The 26,987-nt window shown below is 48.5% G+C and overlaps 1 protein-coding gene across 11 annotated transcripts in view; it reads left to right on the forward strand.

The window, feature by feature from the left end:
- sox5 (SRY-box transcription factor 5) overlaps positions 1-26,987 on the forward strand; it is a 45,348-nt gene that overhangs the window by 5,215 nt on the left and 13,146 nt on the right. For 7 of the 11 annotated variants that reach the window (XM_068649683.1, XM_068649687.1, XM_068649684.1 and 4 more), the window contains exons 2-8: positions 839-1,037; positions 4,956-5,178; positions 15,137-15,223; positions 17,932-18,104; positions 18,409-18,477; positions 23,685-23,811; positions 25,224-25,309. In XM_068649683.1, the coding sequence (XP_068505784.1) occupies positions 839-1,037; positions 4,956-5,178; positions 15,137-15,223; positions 17,932-18,104; positions 18,409-18,477; positions 23,685-23,811; positions 25,224-25,309 (964 nt within the window). The remainder of the gene's footprint in view (positions 1-838; positions 1,038-4,955; positions 5,179-15,136; positions 15,224-17,931; positions 18,105-18,408; positions 18,478-23,684; positions 23,812-25,223; positions 25,310-26,987) is intronic. The other 4 variants (XM_068649685.1, XM_049761582.2, XM_068649686.1 and 1 more) reach the window with 3 other exon arrangements.

Below are 26,987 nucleotides of genomic sequence, written 5' to 3' on the forward strand. Positions count from 1 at the left end.
CACATTAAATTCTATTATTGCTGCATAGTCACCGCATCCCTATTCAGCCTCGCCGAAATTTTACCTTGCGAGAGACAGAGTTCACCTAATAGATGTGGCTTTATATCCTTTGCTTCTTTTCAAGGGAACAAAGCCACGGTAACAAATTGACACAGTGGGGCTCTTGTGTTGCTAGCCATTTTCCTTCAGTCCCCCTATTGTCCAGAGGTTTTCATAAACGCATATTATTGTCAGTGTTCATACTGTTCCCCCTCTCCCTCTCTCTCTCTCTGTCCATTATTTTCTTCTGTCTGTGAAAGCCCATTGTCATAGCATGGTGATTTCCCCGCACAATGGCGGAGCAAGCGGGCTTCATTTGCAGTAATGGCCCCCGTCTTTTGGAAAAACGTTGAATGGCCCCCGTCGTAAACACACCGCAAGAGTGTGTTTGAAGGTCCGCCAAAGAGCTGAAGGAGGTTTTTGTTCTCTCACCTGAATGAACGTTCGCACGGATCGCTCAAAGTAGTCGAGAAAGAAGATGCTTTGTACTTGATGGATGTTTTTTTTTTTTTGTAAGGATCGCAGCCGTCGGGCTAACGTATGAAATCATCATTGAAGTCAAACTGAATATTTATGTCATGGAAAAGTCTCAGCTCCTGGATTTCGAAACGACTTCATTGTTAGCGGTTGCTTGGAGATGCGCACTTGTTATGTCCTCCGAGGAGGCCAATTTCCCAAAGTACCTGAGGAGGACGGAAGGCACTAGAACAACTTCTTACATACTATATATACCGTCCGAATCCCAAAATAATTCTTCTCTGTCATTCTACCTTCCTTCTCCTTGTTTTTTGGCTCCCAGGATGTCTTCCAAGCGACCAGCCTCTCCATATGGGGGGACAGATGGAGAGGTAACCATAGCAACCAGCAGACAGCGAGTGGAGGATGAGGAGAGCGAGGGACTGGGTGGTGTGATCCACCTCCCTTTGGCCTCCTACTGCAGTAAGGTGTCCCCGCGCTCGCCCCCCTTCCGCACCTTGGACAGCCCCCCCAACAACACGGTAAGGAGTGAACCAAAATTTGGTCAAATTTTATGGCTGTTTTTAGGAGTTCTTTGTGTGTCCTCGCCAATAAAACACAACCTCGCACCGACGTGTTGTAAAACAATGAAAAGGTGCTCAGTGGCTATAATAGAGAGCTAATTTGGTAATTAGTCAACTGATTAGGCGGCGGGCCCCTCCCAATTGTGGACTCTGCATGTGCCCGACTATAAACCAAAGTCCTGGCACCAGAGGTAAACATTCTTAGATCTGCTTCCTTTCTCGACAACAATCTGTCAAATCTGCCATTGTGACGCCACAGAACTACTTTTGGACTTGATCTCACAGCAGAAGGGCGTCTGTGCGTTTTGGTTTTGTTTTCTCCTCCACTCCAAGAGAGTGAAATCGAGAGGGCTACTACGAGAGTGTGGGTTGAGTGGGGACTGGGGAGAGGGGAGGGGGTCACTGTCCCTTTCAGGACAATAGGCGTAAAAGCGATACGGGGGGGGGGGGGGGGGGGGGGGAGTGAATGGCTCTTGGGCGGCCGGTTGACTTGGAAGTGAGGCTGTAAGGGGGCGGGGCCAATTACAGTGCTCGATCGACCTCGTCGTCCCTTTCGCCCTGCAGCTTTGCTTACCTGCTACACTAAATATACTCCTATTGGAAGCTTCCGGTACGTTTATGATAGCTTCTGAATAATTGTAATCTGGCTAAAAGGTTGTTTTATTGCAAGTAATTGTGCGAGTGGATCTGTAAAAAGCGGTTCAATCATGAAGGTGAGGGAATAGCACATCAAATAAGGCTGGCGGGGGGGGGGGATTTTTTTTTTTTTATATGTTAGTGTTATGCATATCTTTGCAAAAAAAAATTAAAACATGCTGGCGCTAATTATTTCGCAAACATGACCCAAATTTATTTTTCAAGGGCGCTGGGTACAATCGGAGAGATTTAACACCAAGCAGCGGTTGATTTCACATGCCAGCGACACGCTAATAAATTAGCACGGCGCATATTTTTTGTGCATCTTAATATTATCTTCGAGATGAGACGATGAGGTTAAAGTGATCTGGGGTTACATGCCGTGTGTTCACACTGCTGCTCAATCTAGATCGGATCCAGATTCAATCCAGTTCAGCTCCGAGTCAAAACTGACTGTGTTGAGCCACGGAATGTAAAGAGATTTGTTGCGTGTGCGTACGAGCGCGCGTGTGTGCTTGGCTGCCGAGTGTGTCGGGAGATTGGCAGCTCTGGCGTGGCGCTAAGTCTTTTACCTCCCTGCAGGAGCGATCAGTGACATTCTCGTATGTGTGTGTGTGTTTGAGTCGAGCAGCTGTTTCCACTGTCACATTGTCCGTGTCTTGATCCACGACGAATATTATTTCTTCACACATGCACCTTGTACAACCCGGGACATGTCAAGCATAAGTATCGAGCGTGTGTGTGTGTGTGTGTGTGTGTGTGTGTGTGTGTGTGGGGGGGGGGGGGTCTCTGGCAAGAGTCAAGTGTTTTGAAAGCAGATGAGCTCGAGACAAAAGTTGCCTAATTCGGTTCCATTGCAGAGGCAGTAAAGGGATCAAGATTTGGTTCCACTCGTTTGGAAGAGAATCGACATCTGCTAACTAAAAGCAGAACCGCCCACACCGCTAGGCTGCTAGCGTTAGCGCACGGCCGCGCTAGCGCACCTGGGGGCGATCTGGGTGTCAAACAAAAAAAAAATGGCATAAATTGCTGAGGAGGAGAGAGCAGGGATGTTTGAAAAGCACGGGAATAAATGCATGAGGGGAAAAAGTTGTACAAATCGCATTAGCCGAGGAGCAGCGCCGTAGCGGCGGCGGCGGCGCACCTGACTGACACCGCTTTGGAACATCTTCTGTCTTGGATGCAAAGTCACTTGCATGGATTACGCACTCCATTTCCGTAGCCTTCGGGATGAGGCTGTCTATCCGACTTCACGCATGCATAATGTAATGCTTCCTAATGGAGGGAGGGGGTACTACACGGGGGGGGTCACGACTGCCCGCTAATTCACCGCCACCGGGAAATGACCTTCCGAGTGAGACGACATCCCAGAATGGGATTCTCTCCCCGCCACCCTGCCGCTGCACACTTCTCTCATTCTTGTTTGTTTTTGTTTGCACGACATCTTTCTCGAAAGAAAGCGGGCGTCGCTTTTAAGTAGGCGCTGGATTAGATAAATGGGATGTGACAGGTGTGACCGCTGCCTTCAAGATGCCTCCTTTCCTCCCTCCCCGCTTCCTCGCTCTGTCAACGCGCTCATTTCCTCTAATAACATCACCTCTCTCGCTCTCCCCCCCCACCCCCCGGTGCGTCCCTCCTTCGCCCCCTTCTCTCACTTTCCTACCAGTCTGCCTCCGCCTGTTTTCATTTGCATGGCGTGCGCTGGAGATGATGCAACTCGTAATCACAGAGACGCTCGTTTTGAAGTGTGAATTTGCCTAATCTGTACAACCGGAGAGGGTAGAAGGAAGCGTGCAACCAGAAACTTTTTCACCCACTGCAGCAAAAGCTGCTGTTGGCCACTGCTCACGCCAAAACTCTCACGCGTGTCTCCGCCTCCAATATTCTCGATACATTTTTTTTGGGGGTATGTTCAGGGGTTGTACATGAAGTTACACACTAACCACATCATGCTGAGTGCACCAAGCATGTGCAGGAATGTTGGGAGAATTAATGAATTATTGAGCGTGCTGACTTATTCAGAGTGTTAAAACACACGATCGAAGCAAGAGACAGCGAGTCGGTCAAGTGTGGGGAATTCCAAGTGATAATGGCTCGGCCGCACCCGTTCGGTCAATATTAAAATCTGACGTCGGAGGATTTCCTATTTACGGGGTATTTTATTTGTCATTTTACGGGTTATCGTCTGATGACTGATGTGGACTGTGATCTGGGTTGCAAGTTAATCATTAGCGATCTCCACCCAAACACACATTGGTGAGCTCCGTCATCGTCACGTGCACCTGTACGTGGCGGGATGTGTGTCGCTTGCCGCCCGGCGTTGAGATTAGCCAAAGATTAACTGCGTGGACCATTGACCCTTCTTCTGTATGCAAAGAGCTGAGCTGACAGACTGGTTGGCGGATTGACTGACTGACTCACTTAACCTCGCCCTGGAATGATCCCATCAAATTTGGCTTTTAATAAAACTTGGCATTACAATCGGGCTACAACCAAAGATTCTTTTCTGCAAAATTCTGCCAATCAAGGTGTCGAATTTGAGGTTGTTCCAGGTGGTTTCGTCTTGGTGGAGGCGTTGGCATGCTTTGTTTCGCAGCGCCATCTCAGTGTCACTTTTAATTGGGCTGAGAAGGTCTTAAGTTAGTCGTCCAAACAAATGCCACCTTGATTGGATTGAAAGCTCGGACTGTACTCGCCGTTCAAGCTGTCACGACCTGCGAGTGGCCGATCCGAAAGTTGATCAAAATTAATCCTGGGTTTTATTTATTGGTTGGATTCGAGGCTCGGAAAAGTTCTTGACAGGTGAAAGAACTTTGCGAGACGCTATTTTGTAGCCGTCAATCTAGTTGTTGGCTCTTTTGTGATTTTAGTCCTTCCATAAATTTACAGCTTGACAAAGTTCCAAATTAAGAGTCTTACAAGTAGCGTCGCCGAAACTCTTGCCTTCCGAGTACAATAACATTGGACGCCGCTCAAAGCCGAGCTACTGAACGCGCTAGCGTGCGTCCGAGATGATTTTATTCGTTTGTTTGTTTCATGTGCTCGTTCTGTCAAGTACCTCCAAGTCAGTCAGTCAAAAGCAGATTCCAGTGAAGAATAGTGTGGCCTAACTTTGGGGAAAAAATGGAAAGGGATGAAAGCGTGCTGGGGCTCGGAGAAAGAAAGAATGGCAAGATTTCTTATTTGGAGGGAAATCATGATGCTAATGACTATTTTCTCCCCCCCCCCCCCTGCCTTCAGGATCTGGACGGCTCCAAGGGGAACTCCCTAAGCCCTTACCCCCTGCACAATGCTACCTCACCGGGCAAAGACGAAGGCGGCGCCGGGTGCCGGCCGTGCAGCGACGGAGGCTCGAGCGCCGGCGCCCTGGGGACCCCGGAGAGACGCAAAGGGAGCCTGGCGGACGTGGTGGACACACTGAAACAACGCAAGATGGAGGAGCTGATCAAGAATGAACCAGAAGGTCAGCCGGGCTTCCTCTTTCCGAGCTGGCTACTTTTGTTACCATGGCTACCGGCTTTGCTGTTTACCCGTGGACGTCATCGCGCCCCTTAGCGTCCGAGATGAAGTCTCGGCTTTTGACAGGACAGTTGGAGTTAAAATTAGCCTTTGGCCAACTCTAATTACCCCTTGGCAGATAACCGGGCGATTAAGTCACTCCACGGAATAGCGATAATGGCGATAAGGAGATCACCAACAGGTGTCTGTCTCCTGGTATAAATACGTTTTATTGGCCTTACTGGTTTGACGAAAACAGCTTCGTGTTATTCCGCAGCCTCTCGTGACATTCGGAACCCCGAAAGGTTACAGTGCAGTGAAAGAAAAACTCCGAGAGTGTTTACCGCCCTTTCTCGGTGTTTGTTTGTGTGTGTGTGTGTTGCATCTATAGTTTCCTCCCGGTGCATCAACAGGCTTTCATTTCAAGCTGTGATGTGCTAACCTTATTTTTCAGTCTTTTCTTTCGGTTTTTCAATGCGGTCGAGACCGCCGCTGGTCCGCTTTCTTGCTGTCTGCTTGTTTTTTTATTCCAGTCGATAGGGAGGCCTGTTGTGGTGCACACACACACCCACACACACATACGGAAAAAAATGAACCGCTGTTTGTTGAGCTGAGCTGTAATTGAGGTGTGTTTTGGGTTGTTCGCTGCTTCACTGGACCTCATGAACTGGCAGGGAGGGGGGGGGGGGGGGGAAACAAAAGAATGGATCTTTATGAGTCAGCCAGGACATTGAAAGAGAGAAGGGTCAAAAGAGAGAGCGAATGTGTCATAAAAGAGGCGGAGACTTAAGATCTAAAACGTCTTCATTAGCGGCGACGACGACCGGGAGTTTTATCGGCTCCGGGTTCAAATGAAACGGGGGCCGACAAAAGCGCACAAAAACCGGCGAGGGAGAAAGGATGAGGGGAAAAGTGGGGAGATGAGAGAGAGGGAAAACAGCGAGGGGCGGTATTGAAGGCCGGATAAAAATCCTTCTTCTGTGCCCGGCTTGCTATTGTTTGGCTGTGCGGCTCACAAAGGCCATTAGCGGCAAACAGCAGGTTGGGATGAAATTTTAATGAAGGCTTTAATCATTATGAAAGGGCCTGGAATATTAGCGCTCGGCGCACATATCGCTTCCAGCTGGATCAATGTCGCGCCGGCTTTTTCCGAGGAGCATTAACGGCGCAAAATGGGTCAAAAAAACAATAAACATCTAGAAACCGAGAGGCCGGCCGGACTTAGTAGAGCTTGGCCTTGAGCTACACTTCGCAGCCGACCACACGCACAAAAGATGTCACACGCGTTTGCGGCCAGCGTTGCTCTACTTGCTAACGTACGCTAATAAATGACTAGCCTTGTCGTCCCCCACGGCCCTACCCGACCCGACCCGACCGCGCTCTGCTGCTCGCCATTCATCTTACTCCCCGTACTACCTGCTACCCTCCGAACACACACCGCACGACAACCCAGGTGCACGGATACATACCTCAAGAGCAACAGGGTGGAAGAAACCAAGAAGGCGATGAGAAATGACCGAAATGAACATGTGCCTAGGATAGACCCTTGGGGTATCCCTTTAACCCTGCTGGTCCTTTTCGTGGATGGATGCTTAGATAAATGCATTTTAATGCCGGATTGGGAATTAGGTCCACATGGATGCTGAACTGGATATGTGAGATATGTAAATATAGTTTCATGGATTGATTGGTTAGCGGTTGCTAGCATAGGCGCTAAAATTGACGGATGGGTTTATTTATCATCCTGGTTGGAGGGAGGGTTAGGGTTACGGCCTTCACCTGAGACTTTAGATGCTCCTTAGCAGGTTTACAGGCACGCTAGCAACCTCGCAGGTCAAGCGCAATGGCGTTTCCATTTTTTTTTTTTACGGCTCGGCGTACTTCGCAGCGCTTCGAGGCAGCAGTCTCCATACTGAGAATGCCAAGTCAATGACAGATGTCGCACAACACACACACACACTTACACACACTGCACTTCATCTACGTCCAAGGCAGTGAGGGATCCAAGGGCTTGCTTTTAGAGCGCACTGAGGCATTTTATAGGACAGCACTTAGGCGAGGCCATTGTGCCAGACAAGCACACACTGGCCGCGGCTCCCTCACGCCTCCGTTCACTCCACTGGGTGACAATGGGAAGGGCGGATACATTCTGCCAAGGAGCAGGAGCGGAAGAAAGAAAAGGAGGGGAAAAAAGGGGAGCTTGATAAGTGGAAGGATTTCGTTCATCTGTCTATCAGTCCCCCCCCCCCCCCCACCTCTTTACTTTTCTTAATCCTAGCGCACATGCTAAACAATAACAACGGCGTATCCAACTTTTTAAACTCGCGGCAATTTGTGGCTGAAAATACACGAGCCCCGATTATTTCGGTGTCAATTCCAAGACAATTCGATATTGCTTCACTCGAAAGCGTTTCAAACCGGTATTCCGTCTAGATGAGCGATATCGAGGAGATGAATAGTGTGTATGTCCGCGTGTGTGTGTGTTGGGATAAAGCAGTGGCACAGCTTTTGTCCGATACAGAAGAATAAAGGGGCTTAGAGAGAGGAGAGAGGGTCCCGTGGTTTTCCTGATGGTCCGTCCGAATGTGTGTGTGTGTGTGTGTGTGCCTCCCGGCGTGGCATTAAGTTAAGGACAAAGGCTTGAGGTTCATGAATCAGCCAAGGCTTCCAAGCTTGGCTATTGTGGACGAGTCACAGTGTGAGTGTCCTGCAGCATGCTGAGTATGTGTGTGTGTGTGTTTGTGTGTATCTGTGTGTGTGTGGTCATTTCTGGTGACCAGCCAGGTGGGGTCAATATGTGTATTTTGTGCATCACCTCAGATGGTATGAATGTGTTTCCAAGCAAGTGGATGTCAGGGTGTCCCGCACAAAAGACGCCTGTCACACAGATCCCGAAATAATTGACAGGGCCCCCCTCGGCGGAGTCCCCCCCCTCCCTCCCCCCCGCCTAACTCCCTCTCCATTCACTTGCATTCACCGACTCGTCTTCCAATCAAATCAAAGGGAATCCGCAATTTATCTCGTCGAAACTTTTCTCTGTTGTTGTTTTCCTTCGCCTGTCTGTCGCTTATAACTCCGCCCCCCCTTTTGCCGTCCCCCCCCCATTACCATGGAGAGACACAGAGGAATGTTTTCCTTTTTGGGGGGGGGTGCATAATAGCTTCAAGGTTAATGAGTTTGCTGCACCAAACTTTATCCGTCGGTTAACTTGATAGGGGGGGAGGGATATTGAAACAGCTCGAGTGTGCGGGGGGGGGGAGCGGCAACAAGTCAGCCGAGCGGTCCACCACGACTCCATCGAGCATCTTTGAAGCCACGGGGTCCGAACACAAATTAACCCCTGGCCGTGGGGGTCAGAGGGCGGCACCCACAAGATGCTGGTGTTGTCGGGGCGGGGCCGCGGGGGGGTGTCGCCCAGGCGTTATTTGAGCCAGATGTTGGGAGACAAGAACCTCGAGTCTCCCCCATCCTCCCCTCAAGTGCGTCTTCTGGAGTGATTGTTGTCCTTCCATCTCCTCCTTTCTGATCCCAGCCGTCACTCCTCTTGCCAGCACACTCTCCGGCTTGCCTCCCCACCCCTCCTCCCTACCTCCTCACCCTCGGCTGGGCTCAGGAGCAGTGAACAGGTGTTGTCTCCTTTTGATTTGGGTGCGTTTGGATTAATGTTGTCAGCTCAGCTGTTAAAACAACTGCCGCCGCCAGATGCCAGTCAGTTTGGGGCTGGAACTGTCACACACACACATGCACACACACATGCAGGTCCTCTTGGCTCATTGTTACACCGACGGAGCAAATCAGCTGCTGCACGCCAGTCTCGCTTGTAACCCAGGTGGGGTTTTTGTGTTGCCTTTCCAAAACACCGCAGTGGCAGAGTGTGACATGATACCTCGCTGATCATTAACGCACAGTCGAGGTCCCCTTGTTTACGATAGCGCCGATGAACAATTCATCACGGCAGTGTACGGAAATAAAATAAATCAGTGCGTATTAACATTGCGATATTAGGCACATCTGTGATTTCTTTAGTGTCGGATGATGCAGAAATAAAATCGGAATAAAATATTGGAAAACAGATAACTTTTCAAACATTAAAATACACATTTTAAATAAACGGTCAAATGTATTTAATTTCAAATAATGTAATTAATTAAAAAATGAGAGGTAAAATTAAATAAAAATGCTCAAATCTGTTTTTAAATCTCTTCATATTAACTTTAATTAACTTTTTGGGGAACCGATTAATTTCTATTGACAATTCGATTTACCTTCCCTTGAATTCAAAATGCCACGCTCGACTTTTCCGCTACGTTCCAGCAAATTTTCGAACTAAAATCTTGTGAGTGCGTGCATTGGAAGTCCCCCCCCCCCACTGGACAGTCTTGTGATCCGGTTTTCAAGAAGCCGCGCTCGCTCGCTCACACAACTGGACACTTGTTCGGGAGGTCACGTCGGTTAAGCTGACACACTTTTACACACACACATTTTTTTGTAGTTCTCCACATAAACAAATCAACAACAAAAAAATGGTGGATGTTAAAAATATAGCATACAATTTCAATTCTCTTCCCATCTGCCTTTTCATTAACTACAGATAGCTTAAGTGAGATGGAAGCCGCTTTGCCATCACCCTGGCTTCTTCCCGTCACCTATAAAATATCATCTTCCCATGGAAATAAAACGACAAAAAAAAAAGCTCAGAGCACACACATGCTAGTCAGCCCAGCATTCCTGCGCTGTTTGGACTCATTGCCGTCGGTCTAATGGTTCTCACATGCCCGTCGCTCTTATCTTGAAGCGGGACAATACCGCCCTTTTTTTTTTTTTTTCTTCCTTTAAGACTTTACAAGGCATTTTTGTCTGACGGGACAAACACAAGCTGAGAGGGAGCGACACAAAAAAAAATTTCCAGACCACAATAGCTGCAAAAAACTCTCACTAGGATGAAATATCTCAAATCAAGGCCTCAATGCAAATCCGCACAATTGTGTCAAGAGCTTCTTGCTGCGCTTGTCCGTCTCTTCGCCATCGCTTTTGACAGGCAGACGAAAAATGTCACGACTCGCTAGAGAAAACGCCAGCGTGCGTGCGCGTTAGCGCCGTCGGTCTCTTGTCTTGCTAATGCCGACTCCGTCCATACCCCGCCCCCCCCCCCCCCCCCATACATGTCAGGGCCCAACACACACAATGTCTTCTTTTGTTGTCACGTTAAAGTGATGCAATAAAGCCGAGCAGTGACAAGGACGGCCCGCGGGCCACTGCAGTGTGACAGCGTGTGTGTGTGTGTGTGTGTGTGTCCGTGCACGTGGAGAGTGGAGACAAGAGCACTGAAGAGGGGTTATTGCCACAAGACAGATTGCAAGTGTCATTTTCCATTACAGCGGCCTGAGCTACACACACACATACACACGCGTGTGTACGCATGCACGCCTCGGCCTACTTTAACAAGATGTGTTTGACAGGAAGAGATGTGCGTGCCTTAATAGAATGTCCAGACTATTACATTGTCACCTCAGGTGAAGCCATCGGAATTTTTTTTCCGACGGGATTTAGACGAGTTGAAATTCAAATGTGGATATGTAACAGTTTGACTATTTGATATCAAGTTAAGAATGGACAAATTATACCTGTGGGCGCCATGGCAACCCCGCATCACCTCGCGCAAGTATTTATCCACAAAATTAAACTTTAGCCGTTCGGTGTCCGAGTAAGTCGAGCACAGAACGTTTCGATGATATCTTGATATTCCGCGGTAATTGGCAAAACGGGCCGTGTGCGCCGGCGAGTGTGTGAACGGAACATTTTGGCTCCCTTGTAAAAACATCGCACGAGAGATAGCATCGCTAATTTGAATCGGCTTGGCTGGGGGAAAAAAAAAACAAATGCGAGGAAGGGAAAAATGTTTGTCGCCGCAAAGTTAGCCGTGGACTTTCTCGAATGTCGCTCCAGATTTTTTATATTTTTTGCCCTTCATCGTTCTTTCGCAATGTCGCGCCCTCGCCGCTGCTATTTCCGACTGCCAGTGCGTGCGCGGGCGTGTGTGCGTGCGTGTGCGCCGATCGGGCTCTCCGAGATTTCATGCCAGTATCAGAATTGGCTGCGCGTTTGGTTCAAATCAAATTGGACATAAGCACCCACAACACCATCTGTTAGGCAAAGGCAAGCCGAGTGAAGGGCACAACTCTCTGTGTGCAGATAAATGCATTTTCAATTTATTAAATTGTTGACTGACACCTTCTGAAATTTTCACTTTCCCCGCCGCCGCCGCCAACGTCACATTTAAAGGGCTAGCGAGACCGAGTCGCTAATATTAGCGCTGGTGTGATTTGCAAGATATAGAAAACGAAGTGGGCATATTACGAGAAAGTAACTTTTTAAAAATGAGCAATCAAGCCGCATGTCAAGCAGAGCTGCTTGATTTGGACTGGAGGCAACGATTAGCATTAGCGTCTCATGCTAGAATTCACAAGAACTGTGCGCCTAACTGAGCTTTGTGTCTTCAAAGGGGCGTGGCTTAATGAGTGATGTCAGTAAGATGCTTGCGAAGGGGCGTGGCTTAATGAGTGATGTCTAAGACGCCAGCGTATGGGCTTCCTGGTGTCCCCCCCTCCCCCCTTGGTGCCTGCCAAGCATTTTTTTTATTAATAACTAAACTTGGAGCCCAATTATGACTCAAAACTTGGATGACCGAGGAGGACTTCACGGGATGCCCTTGTGTCTCGTGCCCATCAGTTTCAGTGGGAGTCGGAAAGTAAGACGGAGGGATTCTTGATGTTTACTCAGGGGCCCCGCCGTCGTGGCGACTGTTGCCAAGGGCCGCTCGCCCCCCCCCACCCAACAACAACAAGACATTAATTGGTACTGCGAGCTGCTCACCTCACAAAGGTGGACAAAAAGCTTTTTGCGCTACGTCTGTTCTCCCTCTCCAAGCGCTCTATTCTGGCGCCCCCCCTTTTCTCTTCCTTACCACCCCCCCTTCCATCTTGGCAAAGCCATTTGGACCGCCATTAGAGGGAATCAATGGAAATGTGTCCAGACACATGGACCAGCTCAACCAAACATGAATTGATCATCAAAATAACAACATCATCATTTCGTAAGGGAGCCCATTGGAAGGCGTTGGGTGTGGGGGTAGCCAGACTGCAAAGCAAATGTTTCAGTCAGAAGACGACGGCTACAAGCATCCAGAATGCAGATCCAATCCAGGAAAAACAAAATGTTGTGCACCCACCACAGCCGCTCGCTCTGATTTAGTCTTTAACCTGGTTAAGATAACACACTTAACCGGTTAACAACATGACAGTGGCTAAGATTTAGGTCTCGCCCTAACTGGGTTCTTAATCTAATCGCGCCATCGTACGTAAACATACTCTGTCTGCCTCTTGTCACATTCGCGCCGCCGTCTCAATACTTCAGTGTTCGAGGGGAGAGGGGGGGGGGGCTAGACAAACGCCGCCGCCGCTTGTATAATTGCTTATTCAACGTTGACCCCTGCTCCGCTCGGGAAGGCGGTGAGGGAGGATGAAGAAGGAAGTGGCAGGAGGAGGAGTGGCGCGGAGGTGGGGTAGTCAGAACCTCATCTTGCCTGCCAAGGCAAGTCAATGTGGAGCCTGTTTTTTTTTTTTTCTCCCCTTTTTTTGCAGGGGTGGGGGTCCAAAGCCAGGGCCTTTTTCCTGTGGACCCTCCGCCTCCTCCTCCGTCTTCATCCTCCGTCTTCCTCAGAACCCGGCTGGGTCTGGCGCTGGCACAGAGGCCCCTTTGTTGTGCACCCGAGGGCCCGGACTCTCTCTTTTTTCACTCTCTTTCCACATCCCCCTCCTCCATCATTCCACCTCCACCTCACCAGTCCCACCCCCCCTCTTTCACAAATATGAGATAATGGGAAAAACGGAGCTGGCCACTTGTGGTGACTCAGGGCAAAAAAAAAAAAAAAAAAAGGGAGCGAACAATACAAAGTGTGAAAGAGAAACGAGAGATGGCACCGCTCCTTTCTCGCTCACTTTCATATTTATATAGTACACAACATAAACGAAAATCATTTCTCCCGTTATTTTTGAAGCCAGGTATCCTCCCAAAACCGCACCCGAGTAAGGCCCACACCCCAGCGTGGGCACAAACGGCGCTGACCTCACACTCAGGCTCGACGTCACAAAAAAAAAAGAAAAAAAAGGGAGTTCTCTTTTTTTTTGCGTGTGGAAAGTGTTGCGCTGTTTTTTTTTTTACACCATGCGGTTCCCGGCAACCGACGGTCGAGTTCAATTCGAGCCTCGAATGAAAAAGAACTTGAAAGTGTCTAAAATGACCAAAAATGAATGTAGGGGATTTTTATTTTGATACCGATTGGGGACGGGAGGTCACACACACTTCTGTACAGTCCATTTTTGGATCAGGGGTCAGCGTGGGTTCATTCCGTGCCGGGTCCCCATCGTCAATCAACATGGGCCTGCCTCTTCGCCTCATCTCCTCCTGTCCTCGTTCCCTTTTTTGCCATCCTCTGCACAATGAAAGCGCCTCTTGGCTTTTTATTAATAGTTAAAGTGGTCCCCGGCCTGTCACTTGGGACAATGGCTGCAGCCCTGTTAATAAATAAAAATACTAACTAGAGATGGAGACAAGCGAGGCAGAGAGAGAGAGAGCGAGTGGGGCAAACGGACCCTCACTGCCATTTGTTGTTCCCTCTCACTTGTCAAAGCTCTTTGGCTTAAAAGCCTCTGTCATTGTCGAGCGAGAGAAAGGAGGGAGGGAGGGCCGAGCGGGCGAGCACCGGGGGCTAATAGCACCTGTTGGGGGTGATGCTGAGACAGCTGTCAAGAGAGGGCGGCAAACACGCCAGTGCGCTCCTTCTCCCTCCGTCGGGCAATGGCGTCGAGTTGAAAAAGCGGCTTGGACTAAGTCGGCGGAGAAGGAGCTGATTCAGGTCTCTGGGGAGGTCGCTGCAGTATGTAGGACACGCTCCAGTGCATGCGTGTGTTGTCATACCTTTGCAAGTTGGACGAAGCTACCGAAGCGACGATGTAAATAATCGTTTTTTTAAAACTTTCCATTTCAATTTGACATTACAGAAAATGTACAGAAGGCGAATTGACGATGTTCTCCTCCTTACATCTGTCAATCCTCTTTATGAGGTGGTAGGGCGGAGATAATCCGAGGACAAATAAACTTTTGACTCATCTGTGTGCACGGCGTAGTCATATTTACGTACTAAAGAAGGAAGTGTGTGTTTGTTTTGTGGTTTCTTATGTGTGTGTGTACACCCCATAATGTTAAAAAGCTCCCCTCGGTGCTAAGACCTTCCATCCCAAGTGCAGATGGCTCCTGGTAAATAACATTTGCATTACGAAGCATCACAACTAATATATATGCATATCGAGACCAAAGTTTTATGCGCTTTATGTTGTTGTGAGCAAAATCGAACTTTCCAATCCGGTGGTCCTTCAGTTACGGGCGCCTTTTTCAGCGCGGCCGGCGTCTTTGTGCGCTCACGCAAGCTAGGCTCTGCGGAGAAACAAAACGGCCGGCTGATAATGTGTCCATTGTGGCGGGTGCATTAAGGCCCTCTTTGTCTCAGGGCCCACGGGGCTAATGATTCTCTAGCAGCAGGTGAGAGGCAAAAAGCCTCTCGCACTTCCTCTCCCCGCACGCTCCACTTGTCTCTCGCTTTGTCTTGCGCCGCTATTTTTCCCCGCTCTCGCGCATTTGTTTTTGTTCCTCGGGTTTCCTCTCGCTCGATTATCAGCGTCGCTCTCTCTCTCTCTCACTTTGCTCCCGCTGATGCGGCCATTAGGCTGAGCCGCTGCCGCCTTTATTACAGTAAATGGACTTTAAAGGTGCTTTATTGTCATATTGGCCAGCCAACTAAATCTCCCTCCCTTCCTCCCTCTCCCCCCGCCCCTCCCCTCCCTTGTGTCCTTCATCGCACTGAACAGAAGCTCCCAGCATTGAGAGGCTGTTGTCAAAGGACTGGAAGGACAAACTTTTGGCCATGGGCTCAGGGCACATTGGCGAAATTAAAGGTAGGTTACGTCGCGCGACTTCACACCCGAGTCATAAAAGAAGTGACTCATGACGACTCTGACTCAGAAGGACTCTGAGAACATCTAAATGACAGGATGAGCAACATAAAGTCCTTTTGTGCAAAAAAAAAAAAATTCCCCGGAAACTTTAAATGCAGATTTCATTTTTCATCGGAAATCCTTTTGCGTTACAATTAATCGCGATGCTTCTTAACGACTGTGAACACCCGAAAGACAAAGTCGCAAAATACATCTTCCTGTTGTGCCCATATAAGGACATTGAAACCTTTATCAATAAAACGTCATGAAAAAACAAAAGACACTTATATGAGAGGATGAATACTTTTCCCGTTACCATATACGAACAACCCTCTAATACCATATAAGGACATTAACCTGACTCCTTTGCCCATATAAGGGCATGAAACAAGGTCCTGTTGCCCATATAAGGATCTGATTCTAAGGAATGGTAGAAAATTATTAAAAAACACTTATCCAACTTTCGTTAACAACCACAAGAGTAGGGCAAAGGGTCGTAAGGGGACGAGAATATGCAGGAAGCAAAGAAACGAGACGAGAAACATTCGCCGGCGTTTCATTAGGAAGCCAAATATGTAATCAAAGAGTCACTGTCGCGAGGGTGTGCTTCATTGATCAAACCTCCGTCTAGTTTTTTTTTTTTTTCTCCAGCTCCCCGCTGAGCTGACATTTCCACGTTTGTCCTACACACCAACAGCTGAGGGGGGTAAAATCAGGAGTCCGTATTTTGGTCTCTCGACCAGGCATATCTTTTATGTAAGACCCTAACTGGACACTTCATTAGGTACACCCTAAACGGCAAAGACATGATATAGAAGTTTTTTGCGGCTAAGTCGTATCAGGCTTTGTCGATTGGAAAACAAAGTTACGCTCCGCCATGTTGTTTGAATCAAGCTAATCAGCGTAATTTACTTATTTACACTAACTGGGTTGCTTGCTTCACGCTAATCATCTTTCGGACCTTTTTTTTTTGCTTTCGTCTCTTTTCTTCCTCGTGGGTGGGACGGTGTGGTCCTTAATTAGCTACCGCGACAAGCATTGTTACGAAATTACGTCGAGAGTTTGGGGTGATAATAATCACTGGGGCGAATCCGATGATCGATTCTTCCGCGCGGCAGCTGAAGAAACAAGCTGATGTGAGGAGTCGGGGGAGTTGTAGAAAAGACGGGATACGGGGTGGGGGTAGGGGGGGGGCGCTTTGTCTCTCCGTCTGCTCCGGTCTACTGATTAAAGCTTCGCATCTGACGAAGGGAAGAAAGAAGCAGCTTCATCTTCACACACTTTTTTCCGCCAATGTTTATGTGCGATTTTAAGCGTGTTTGCGTTCGGGGCATGTGCGTGGAAGTGTGTGCATGTGTGTGTTTGACCCCCACCCCCCCCTCGAGACAAGAAAGCCTCCTTTGATCCATCGTTTCACCTTTACGACCCCCCTACCCCCACCCCGGTACCCTTTAAGTTATCCTCTCTCACTTCAAGCCTCCCTTCGACTTGAACAGTTTTTTAACACTGGACCCTTTCTTGTCTTGGTCAGCTTGGACGACACACACACACACATACACACACACGTCTCTGTGGCTTTACAAAGGTGGTTCTGTGCGTTCGGACAGCGGCCTGTTTATTTTTCCAGCAGCCAGCGCTGCCGACAGTTGCCTTTATTGTTCATTGTTGGCCAATGGATAGACTGAGCAAAGGGGTGGCTGGATGTCGAGGGGGGGCGGGGTCTTGCGACTACCAACCGAGAGGACAAATGAACGACTCTCACCTTCCCGTGGCGGTCAAAGGCCGGGTCAGGATCCGTGTAGCACATTGTCTTCACCTCTATTCCACCCGTCTTTCTTCTTTACACCCCACCCCCCATTTTCTCCGGCCGTCATCTGGTTTGACTGGTCCAGGAATGCGGCTCTCTTTAAGGTAGCGGCTGAGGAACAATGGCCGATTGTAGTCGTGGTCACACACGCAAAGCTTCACGAGCAGACGCGGTGAGGACCCCCGCGCTGATTGTGCTTCTCCTTTAACGACATCCTGTTGAATGATTTAGGCCTCGTGCGGCGGGTGTGTTTGGAAAACGTCGTCGTGTATGTGTGTGTCTGTGTGTAATGGAGCTGGTATGTCAGGATCTGAGGGGTTAAAGGTCAGGCCATGCTAAATGTGAGCAGAAGGCGGGTTGACTGCAGGGTAAACACAGACCAGACACACTTTCTTTCTCTCGCTCACACACACACACGCAAAAACCTCAGCCGCTATTGTTCTTAGAAGTTCAGATTTTTTTTCTTCGACTAGAGCCGATTTTTCGTTTGCGTAACCTGCTGACAAATGTTTCCACTTCCAAATGGAAATCACGCAATAAAGACAATGATGGATGTGCTCGGCAGTAATCGTCCAGAAAGAAGGGGAAAAAAAAAACGAGTCAACATCTGGTTTTACAACACACCTTCCGTCCAAGGGACCCCAAAGGCCCAAAGCGGTCGTATATTACACGAAGCAACAAGCCGCTGCTTTGCACGACTTTGTTGTTCCTTGCCCTTTCTGACCCGACTCCCACAATCATCTCTGGCCTCCGGATAGAAGACATCCGTGCGTTCTATTCACGCCGAGCTTGAATGAACTTTCAATTTCTCTCGGCGGACCCCCAATCAACCCTCCCTCCTTATTTTTCGCACCTTATCTAGGTACACCGGACAGCCTGGCGGAGAAAGAGCGCCAACTCATGGGCATGATCGGCCAGCTGAGCAGCCTGAGGGAGCAGCTCCTGGCGGCCCACGAGGAGCAGAAGAAGCTGGCCGCCTCGCAGATGGAGAAACAGAGGCAGCAGATGGAGCTGGCCAAGCAACAGCAGGACCAGGTACGCCATCGCTCCACAACAATAGCTGGGGAAACACCCATTCTAGTATTTGATAGGAAAGTCGAGATGTTCCTGCTCCAGTTTTGACAGTTTATAGTGTGTGTCTCGACACAACAATATTGGCAGATGGACTTGTGTCACTAAGTGTGTCAACGCGACAGTGCTGACCCTTTGGCTGCGAGCTGAGACCAGATGAGCTCGTTTTTTTTTTTTAATATTTCATCGCCTCTGTCGTGCAAGCCGGGGCCTCCGAGACCTATGTTGAGTATATTCGAATAATGTCCCATTTCTTTGGTCCCCTCAGATTGCCCGGCAACAGCAGCAGCTCCTGCAGCAGCAGCACAAAATCAACCTCCTGCAGCAACAAATACAGGTGAGGCCGTGTGTGTGTGTGTGTGTGTCGATGTCGCTTTATGTATGTTTCATAACGTGTGAGTCAGCACAAATGCGTGCGTGGAAGGTCATTTTGTAGTTTAGCTCAGCGACGAGCCAAATTAGAGCGATGACTCAGCTTTTTTTTTATAGAACCGATCGGTAATCGTATTAACACCATCATCACTTATTGTTTTTTATTCAGTCGGTATTATTCCCAATCTCTCTCTATATTAGCGGGGCAGATGTCTTGTCCAAATCCAAGCGGGACTGAGCTAAAGCGACTTCAAAAAATGGAAGTATTGTCCTTTTTTTTTTTGGGTGCGACAGTGGAGCCTCTATGTTGGTCCAGGTGGCTCGGAACTAATAGCCCGGGCTTTTCTAAAGGCAGAGGACACTGAATTTTGAGCTGAGAAAGACCCGCTTTGTATCGACCGAGACACCCCGTCCAAGACGGAGCGCACACACATCCTCTTTTAACCCCCCCGTGAGTTAGCCATACAAAGTTAGCGTGATAAGGGGCCTTGTGTTTATTTGCTTTGTGTGAGTTCAATTAGAACCCCCACCCCCTTTTTTTTTTCCCCAACCATCTATTTTTTTTGTATCTGGCGATTGCGTTGTTAGTAAAAACGTTTCGGATTGTGCGCGCCTCGGCGTGTGCATTTGCCGCAGCTGTGTGTGCGTAGCTATAAACACGTCCGCTCATGATTCACTCCCTCACGACCCCGCCGAGACAAAGCGCGCCGTTCCCATGACTTTGCAACCTTTTCCCAAACAAGCGTCTCTCCGTGCAATCCCCCCCCCTCCTCTAACAATAGACTCTCACATGGCGCAAAGGGGGAAGGGCAGCTGTAGGCATCCGAGAGGGGCGACCAAGTACGTATCTCCAGAACGATGCGATCAAACAGGGGGGGATCAAAGTGTCGGCGAAAACGCGGCGCTTAATCATTCATGACCAGATTGTCCGCACAATACAATGGGGTTGCCAGAACGAGGGCAGCAGGTTCACCATGTGCGCGATAAGCCCCTTGTGATTGCCCCTAACGAGGCCAAGTTCAGCTGTCCCCTTCTTGTGTCTCCGTTTGTAGCGGGCATGTGTAGCCCGAACCCCCCCCCCCCCCCCCCCCCCCGAAGCCCCGCCAAGAATGCTTTCAAGCATCCACTCGGACGAGGTGATGAAATGAAAACGAACGATCAAGCTCGTGAGAAACGACAAGAGGATGGCACACATCTTCATGGAAGGGAGGCCATTTTTCCGACGTTTTTTTTCATAGCTCCGGAATTTAGCTACACACAACTATTTAGCGAGCGTGTTCATCGTACAAGCGATCGTTAGTGTTCCGAAGTTGTTTGAGGTTTGAGTTAATTGATTTTTACCTGGAATTATCCTGAAATATCCGATTATTAGACTGCATGTGTGACTTCGAGGTCAGCGTTTCCATTTCAGACCTCCCATTTTGGGGCCGGTCATAAGTCGAGGTATACTTAATCCCGTCTTGATTCGGCTTGAGGCTAACTAAACTATAGATTCTAAAAATCCGACTAGACGTGCGTGTAACCATAACCATACCCTCGGCCCCTCATTACGCTAATCTTAAATCGAGATTTATCCTCTAAGCTCCGGCGGGTGTAAAATGATCCTTCCTTTGTGCATTCTTAGACGCTATATTCTTCTCAGGCCAAAAACCATGTGTGCGCATGGCGACACGTGTTTTTTTTTTTTTTTTTTCCTCGCGACCCCCGCCAGGGACCTCCTTGTTAAGTTCGAAAGGGTGAGCATGTTCTCCCTCTCGTCTTCTCTCGTTCTAATTAGGCGACTTGTCTCCGAGGCTCCCCCCGGTGGCCGCCGTGCCGGGAAGCGCGGTGGGGGGGATGAAAGGGGCCTCACCTGCGGAGCGTCTGGGGGTTTATGTCGAAAGCGTGAAAGAATAGAAGCCGACGGTGTATTGAAACACAAGGATGAGGCGGCGAGGAAGTCGCAGGCGGCTAATGAATCAAAAAGTCACCGGAGCAAAACGGACGGTTTAGAGCGTCTCAACTTCCCCTCGTCTACCTCGTCTTTCATCTCATCAAGCGTCCACTCGCTCGCCGCTTCAGACGAGAAAGCGTAATAGGGGGCGGAGGGGCGAGGAAAAAATTGGTAAAATGAGTCAAGCCACCTGATGCTTTGACTGGTTTAAGAGAGGCCAGACGCGCCGGCGACAGCGGCTAACAAGCTGTCCATTAAGGCTAACCTGCGTTGCTAACTCAATCGCTCGAGCGACCCGACGCGGCCGCCAGCTCGGAAAAAGACTTTCATTCATTTTCACACGTAGCGCACACACAGCTGACCCAATCGCCCGGATAATTGTTTAATCTTCCCCCATTAAACAACGACCGGTGGAATTTAGCGACTCGGAATTGTCCCAAGTTAGCTAGGAGTTAGCATCGTCCGTACGCAAAATGGAGCGCTAGGAGACGCTTCAAATTAATTATTGGTTCTCTCCCCTGTTCAGCAAAAGGTCATCCAGGTCTCGCATTAATTGCCGAAGCATATGGCCGCTAACAGATTTTAGCTGAGGGACTGGCACTTTAGCGGAGGCTATTTTTTTTTTTCGCGAGCTCAGATGCGGGCCATATTGCGTGGCGCTGGCAGCTATTGTTCAGCGCATTAACTTCACAGAGCTAATTACTCCCCAATAATAACTTTACCTTGGAGTTTTTTTTTTAGGGGGGGGGGGGGGACGCCGCGTGCCAACCAACCTGTTTCGCACCCCATATGTTAATTAGCGGCCACATCTTCATTATGCCGCGACGGCGCTTTAAGTTCAAGCTGTGCCGCCTGGCGCTTGGTGAACGCGGTCTCCGTCGGCTGCCAATTATTCTCGACGCTTGCTCCCCACGCCACGCCGCGCCGCGCCGCCTTCTCCCTCTCTTATTCATTCTGTTCACTCTCTCCGCGGCGGAGAACTTTCTCTCGCCAGGACGATTCCTCCTGTCCTCGGTGGCCCTGTGAAACTTCTCACTTTCTTTCCAGATCCTTTTGCAAACATTTAACACTGATTAGAGGCTGAAGCTTTCTCCTGACGGGCTCTCATTTGTCCATTTGTATTTCTTTCAGACGACTTTTCGGTTTGTTTGATGGCTTTTGGATGCGGAGGAGGGGGGGGGGGGGGGTTGGCAAGATTAAAAGCTCCTCATTCTCAATGGCGCTCAGAGTCGACAGAAACGACGGTGTGATGTTTTTTTTTTTTTTTTTTGTCTGTGCCGTTGTAAGGTTTTCATGTTCACTTTGGGACTGATGTGAAAGTGAAGCTGAGGAGAGTGCTATTCCCCAAAGTGCCTGCTGTTTTCAGATGCGCCTTTATATTCCAAGATGTGGAGATTGTCTGATAGACCCGGCCTCGCTTTCGTACACAAGCGGCTCTTTTCCTTCCCGTCAAACTCTCACTTTCAGGGGAGAATTCCGTTTTGTTCCGTAACTCCTAAATAAGAATTGGCCAGCACTCCTGATTCAAAAGATTCATACGGCAAAACATTTCGTCTTAATTAATTCTAAATATAAGGGTATCTAAAGGGGAGCCTTGGGGCACTCCTTTTTAATCAATCAATTATTCCAGCACGGGTTAAGCTAAACAAATGGCATCTTCTGCGATTAAAATGGTGAGTTTGGGGTGGGACAAGTGGAAATTTGGAAGAAGTCCCACATACTTAAGCCGTCGGGTGATTGTTGACCCACGTGACTTTGGTGCCACTGAGCAGCCCGGCAGCTGTTAAGTCGACTATTATTACAGCAACATATGGGTTGGGAATTATTCTCTCCTCTCTCATGCTAGATCTTCCATTGTGGAGAATCCCATCTATTGTGCACCAGCGAGTATTTTTATTTTTTTTTTAAACGTGTGTTCAGAGGACAGCGACGAGCTATCTTATGTGATATTTTTACTGACGAAAAAAAATGTCTCCTTGTCTCCTATCTCCTCCTCCCTATGGCGCATTACAGTATCTCAAGCCAGCTCCACTCCAGCATATGTCCAATTAGGCCTGAAAGGCAAAGCGGAACTGTTCTGCCTGTGATTCGTCCCCGCGGGGGGCCTGTCCGGGCGCCGCGCTGGAATGCCTCTCGCTTTCTGATCGCGTGGTTTATGCTTAACCCAAAAAAATGGCGGCGTAATTATTTTTTTTTTTTTTTAGCGACGAGGGGGGTTGTAAACAGGAGCCGCTTGAAGAGAGCACTATTCCCCTGAGCTGGGATAGTTTGATTACAGTGTTGCTGGCACGCCGACACACGGGAGGAAGACACACACACACACAAACGCACAAGTGTTTTACTACTCGACAATCACTTCAGGTGGCCATATCGCTCAAATGCGACTGAATAATACCACGGGCGCGTCTTTATGATTGCGCCGGCATTTCACATCCATTTTCCACATCAGAAGGCGATTACCTGCCTATTATCCTATTCAGGGATGTCACCGGCGTCAAAGCACACACTGGGACCCGAGTCAAAGGTCTAATCACCTGAAAGTAAAAATGGCCGCCGTTTACTCATCGAAGGGCGTCGGGGGAAGAATGATTTTTGATGATGGGAACGATTAGATTCCATTTTGAAAGTGGGGACGGCCAAAATCACTTTCCGCGTCCTATTCTCTCCATAGAAGCAGCTTGCGTCTTTTTTTTTTTTTTTTTTTTTAAATCGTCCCTCTGTCACCTTTCTCCCATCTCAAAACTGTACGTCCGTCCATCACACACACACACGAGCCTTTGTGCGTTGTTTTTGGCAGCGAGCTGCTTTGTGCAACCATCTGTCTCCTACTTCTCTCTCTTTTTCTGACTCCCCCGTCCGTCTCTTCTCCTTCGCTCTCTCTTGGTTACTCTGCCAAAGACGCCCGATCGGAGTTTTTCTTCTTTTAAAATCCGACGGAAACCTTGTGAAGTCGCATGGCCGCGTGCCGAAGAGCGCCGCCGATACTTGCGAGCGCGTTCAATGGAAGGACATCATCTTTCAAATCGGAAAAAAGGAAAAGGCCAGCTGCTGAGTGCGTGTGTGTGTCTTTATGTTACGTGTGTGTGTTCCATATGTCAAATAGTCCATGAGAGCCTGAATGCATCACGTCAATGAATATAAATTATGGGAATTTTGATTACTCAAAAAAAAAACAATGCTACCGTTTCAATACCCCCCCCCCCCCCCCTCCTTCTCCCCGCCCCTCCCTCCATCCTCAGCAGGTCCAGGGCCAACTCCCGCCGCTGATGATTCCCGTCTTTCCCCCGGACCAGAGGACCCTGGCGGCGGCGGCGGCCCAGCAGGGCTTCCTCATGCCACCCGGCTTCAACTACAAACCGGGCTGCAGTAAGTAGCATTGAAAAGAAAAACTTGAAATTATCTTCATCTCCCTCACTCTTGGCGCCGACCGTTTGTCTTCTATTTTTCGATTTATAAAAGCAACATGACTTTTTTTTTTTTTTTGGCGATCACGCTCCGGCTGTGTGGCAATGTGTTGTTTACCACGATAAAGAGGGAGAGCGAAAAAGAGACACTTGCCAGGAGATGCTGGGAATAAAATGCTCCATGGGGGGTGAGGAAAGTAGAGGGGGGGGGGGAGGAGCGTAATGTGACCTGCCCCAGGTTCTTCTCACATTAACACGGGCCGCAGCCAAAACGGGCTTCCAACGCAGCCCACACACGCACGAGACAGTCGATGCATTTGCGATATACGAAACGCAAAAAAATTCATCGCGGCTCCTACGCGTTGTTAATACGCAAAACTATTTTATCAGGGGAAATTTGTTACTATTGGAAATATATTTTAGAATCAGATTGATATGGGAAGGTGACTGTACTCTTTCAAATCTTAAAAACATTCAAAGATGGCGGAGAAGAAGGATTTAAAGGGACTTCATTTAACGCATTTAAATTTAATTTGCATGACAATTACCCCCCCACACACACACACACACACACACACACTCGCCTTCAACAAATTCCAGCTATCTGCACCTGCACGCTTTTTCCTCATTTATCAGCCCTGACGAGATGTAGGATGGTCGGAAAATTAGGAACATGTGCAGAATTGTTTTTTTTTTTACTCAGTATGAATCAGTGCAGGTGTACCTAATGGAGTGTCCAGTGAGCTGCAGATGATGATAGAAGAGTTTTGAAAAGAAAATCAAGAAGAAAAAAAGAAAGGAAAGTGGCACAATCGGCGGCGGCGGCGGCGGCTCTTAATGACAAGAGCGCCGCCCGCTTTATCAGAATCCCCCTCACTCACCTCGCCGTTCTTTGTCAGAGGGTATTAAGGGAGGAAGACACACAATCAAGCTTTTCATTAAGGGCCGCGCACACAAAGGGCAGCTTTAACAGCTGCACAGAATGGGAGGGGCGGGGTTTGGAGGGCAAGCGAAAAATACAGACTTAACAGCTACCGGTGAAACCCCCCGTCGTGGTGGCTTTGCGTTTTTTTTTTTTCTTACGGGAAAGTTAAAGAGAAAGTTCGTGGGCCGGGAAACGGGAAGGTCGGCTTTTAAAAATTTGGGGGGGGGGTAAAATTTGATGCAAGCTTACCTTTAAAGTTGAGCTTCAGAGAGGTCATCGCTCCTGTAAATAAAAAATAAATAAAATTAATTAAAAAAAATAAAATAAATATAATACTAATAAATAATTATTATTTAATATATTATTATAATATTAAATTATTGGCTATCAGAATTTTATACTGTCAAACCGGGACTGCATGACTGATATTTTTTTATTTTTTTGGACAGGTGACCCGTACCCTCTGCAGCTCATCCCCACAACAATGGCGGCGGCAGCTGCCGCCACACCGGGCCTGGGCCCTCTTCAGCTTCAGGTATGGATCTTAACCGCCGTTCCGCAAAAATGACCCCGCGAGACATCGCGACCCCGTAAGGTCAAGCGGTGCTATCGTAGGATACCCGCGCACCTGTTAGCCCAAACACGCCGCCGGGCCCATATGTGAGGCACGACGGGGAGAAATAGAAAAGCCGTGTGAAATTCTATCAGCGCAAACGTTTCTCAGCGCCAGCGCAGATTTCATTAGGGCTCACCCGAGTGTGTATTTGTGTGTGTGTGTTGATACTGTCCTCAGATCACTGTTACAATCTAGCAGCCCATATGTTCCGCCGTCACTTAAAATCTCGGCTTTGTCTCCCCCCCCACCCCCCGAAAAAAAAAAAAACATCTTCCATCCATCTACATCGAGATTAAGGCTTTGTCAGAGATTTGGCCGGGCTCACCAAGTCTAAATATGAGAGGATCATCTCACTTGATAAAGGAAGTCTTGGTTCTTTAGGTTGCCATAGCGACGCAATAAATTTTTTCCGTTTATAAATACATCCACTTCGGACTTTTACAATAAGGCTCGGTTTTGAGAATTTGAAATTCCGCGAAAATACGTAAAAGGCTGACTAATATATTTTTTTATCAAAATGCAGACTGTCGAGTGAGCTCTTGCTGAGATTTTTTTTCAAACGAATCCATTGAAAGCTATAATAATAATAATAATAATACCAAGAAAGTGTCCTTTGAGTGCTTTGCTGTTCGGAGAAAAAAAAATAAAAAATTATTAATCTCCAAACGATTTAAGGCTCTTTCTGCGAGTCGTTCTCACACTCAATGGCAGCTTAACGTTTTTTTTTGCGAAGCAACCGAGTGGACAAGGTTGGCATTTAGCATCTTAATCTGGGGTGGGAGGGGGCGAGTGTGACATTGTGCATTAGACTGTATTAATCTGCCTCCCCTTTATTGACCCTTGATATTATTGATATTATCCACACAAATGGGCCGAGAAGGACAAGCGAGACCGGCAGATACAAATGCACTTAGGAGTGTGTGTGTGTGTGTGTGTGTTCACGGGAAAAAAAATGGAGTCGTTTAGTGAGGAACGAGAGGCGAATTGTGTGTGTGCTTGTGCGTGGCTTAAAGAGGGTCAATGGCGTGGGTCAGGCATCATATGGAGAGGCAGATGTTGGAACATATTGTCCTGGATTACACCGGAGGAATGGACGACAGGCGGACAACAGACAGGCCGGCGGATGAAGGGGGAAAAGGGGGCGGGGCGATAAGAGACGTCATCCGATATGATCACATGGTATCAAAAATTTTCTCTTTTGGCGGCTTCTTTCTATTTCTGCCCCGCGACGAGACCACATTAGCGGTCAGGAAGCGGGACAGACAGACGGAAAGACAGACAGCGAGGAATCCATTAGAAGTTTTGGGGCACAATGGTCTTCAGTGTCGGGGTAAATAATAGCCGCCTCACTCAAGCGCCCGCCGGACACTTGACGACAAAGAGCGAGCAGGGGGGAGCTGGTAATCGGACTAGAACCGCAGATTATTGACCGAGGAGCATCTCACACGCAAAAAAAAATGGCCACCCACGCACTTTATTTTTTATTTTTAGACAGAACTGCATGAAGCTCCTCCTCTAAATTCAACCTAGTTGCACCAATATGGTTTTCCGGATACGTATTGAACATCTGCTGTCTACCACAGCTCACGTCCAGAGA

This window comes from Syngnathus scovelli, chromosome 22 (genome assembly GCF_024217435.2).
Source record: "Syngnathus scovelli strain Florida chromosome 22, RoL_Ssco_1.2, whole genome shotgun sequence".
Lineage (NCBI taxonomy): Eukaryota > Metazoa > Chordata > Actinopteri > Syngnathiformes > Syngnathidae > Syngnathus > Syngnathus scovelli.